The sequence below is a fragment of the Sinocyclocheilus rhinocerous genome, unplaced genomic scaffold (assembly GCF_001515625.1).
Source record: "Sinocyclocheilus rhinocerous isolate Xijiao unplaced genomic scaffold, SAMN03320098_v1.1 C36350897, whole genome shotgun sequence".
Taxonomy (NCBI): domain Eukaryota; kingdom Metazoa; phylum Chordata; class Actinopteri; order Cypriniformes; family Cyprinidae; genus Sinocyclocheilus; species Sinocyclocheilus rhinocerous.
Window position 1 is genome coordinate 1 of NW_015779326.1, and position 1,037 is coordinate 1,037.

Sequence of the window (1,037 nt, forward strand, 5' to 3'; positions counted from 1 at the left end):
AATGTTTTGATGCCTAAATACACTTGTAGCATTTAAAACAATTTTTAAAAACAAGTTAATTAGTTATTACGCTGTGAAATAATATACATTTTTTTATATTTATTAATGAATATTAAAAAAGAATAATAAATGATGTATAAATAAAGAAATAAAAAATTTATAAACGATGAACAATTAATCTTTATAATAACACTGATTAATTAGCGAATCTTGTAATAAATATAAATTTTTCATAATGGCGTGCTGCCTAAATCCATTTGTGGCATTTAAAAGGTTGATTTTAGTTGTTTAACGTTTTATTTATTTAAAAAAAACAGCGTGGAATTATTTGATTATTGCCTAAGACGTGAGATTAATCGTTGGCATTGAGTTTTAATATGAGTTTTCAGTGGAATCCGCTCTATCAGCCCGATCTCTCTGTATTACAGTGGAATTGATGTGGTTTTGTGTTTGTGTGTGTTTGCAGGATGTGTTGACGGATCTCTCGGCTGAATGTGAGAATCTGTCTGTCGAAGGCGTTTCAGGAACCTGCTACGCTCACAAGGTGACAAAATCACGTACATCTATCTCAACATTAAAATCATCAAAACAACACACCCACTACATCAGTTATGAAGCATGATCTCTCTCACCGAATGCTTATGTTTGCTGGAATGTCTCTCTATCGCAGGGCATTTGTCAAGCTGCACATTACATCTACAAGAGACTAGTGAACGATGGGATTCTGAGTCAGGCGTTCAACATCGCACCTGTGAGAGCGGTTCTGCTGCGCTTTCATTATCCAGCAGGAGAATCAGCAGCCGAATGAAGGTTTGTCTTGTGCTTGTGTGCAGGAGTATAAGCTGGTGATCACCGGTCACAGTCTGGGAGCAGGAGCGGCGTCTCTGCTGGCCGTTCTCCTGCGCAGCACACATCCCACACTCGAGTGCTACGCCTTCTCTCCACCAGGGGGCCTGATGAGGTAAAGCTGCGGCTTGTTCATATATAGCCAGTGTTGGGAAGGTTACTTTGGAATAGTGCTGCCAAACGATTAATCA

The 1,037-nt window shown here is 38.7% G+C and overlaps 1 protein-coding gene across 1 annotated transcript; it reads left to right on the forward strand.

Annotated features, from left to right (window-relative positions):
* Window positions 1–421: 421 nt before the first annotated feature.
* On the forward strand, window positions 422–993 carry LOC107735887 (sn1-specific diacylglycerol lipase beta-like). Its single transcript, XM_016547442.1, has 3 exons — window positions 422–544; window positions 671–751; window positions 834–993. Exons 1-3 carry the CDS (start codon window positions 437–439, stop codon window positions 963–965), a joined length of 321 nt encoding a protein of 106 aa, XP_016402928.1. The 5' UTR covers window positions 422–436; the 3' UTR covers window positions 966–993.
* Window positions 994–1,037: the final 44 nt, after the last annotated feature.

Coding starts and splice junctions, on each gene's coding strand:
- LOC107735887 (XM_016547442.1), top strand. CDS start 437: ATGTGGTTTTGTGTTTGTGTGTGTTTGCAGGATGTGTTGACGGATCTC. Junction 545..670: donor GAACCTGCTACGCTCACAAG/GTGACAAAATCA, acceptor TCTCTATCGCAG/GGCATTTGTCAAGCTGCACA. Junction 752..833: donor AGGCGTTCAACATCGCACCT/GTGAGAGCGGTT, acceptor GCTTGTGTGCAG/GAGTATAAGCTGGTGATCAC.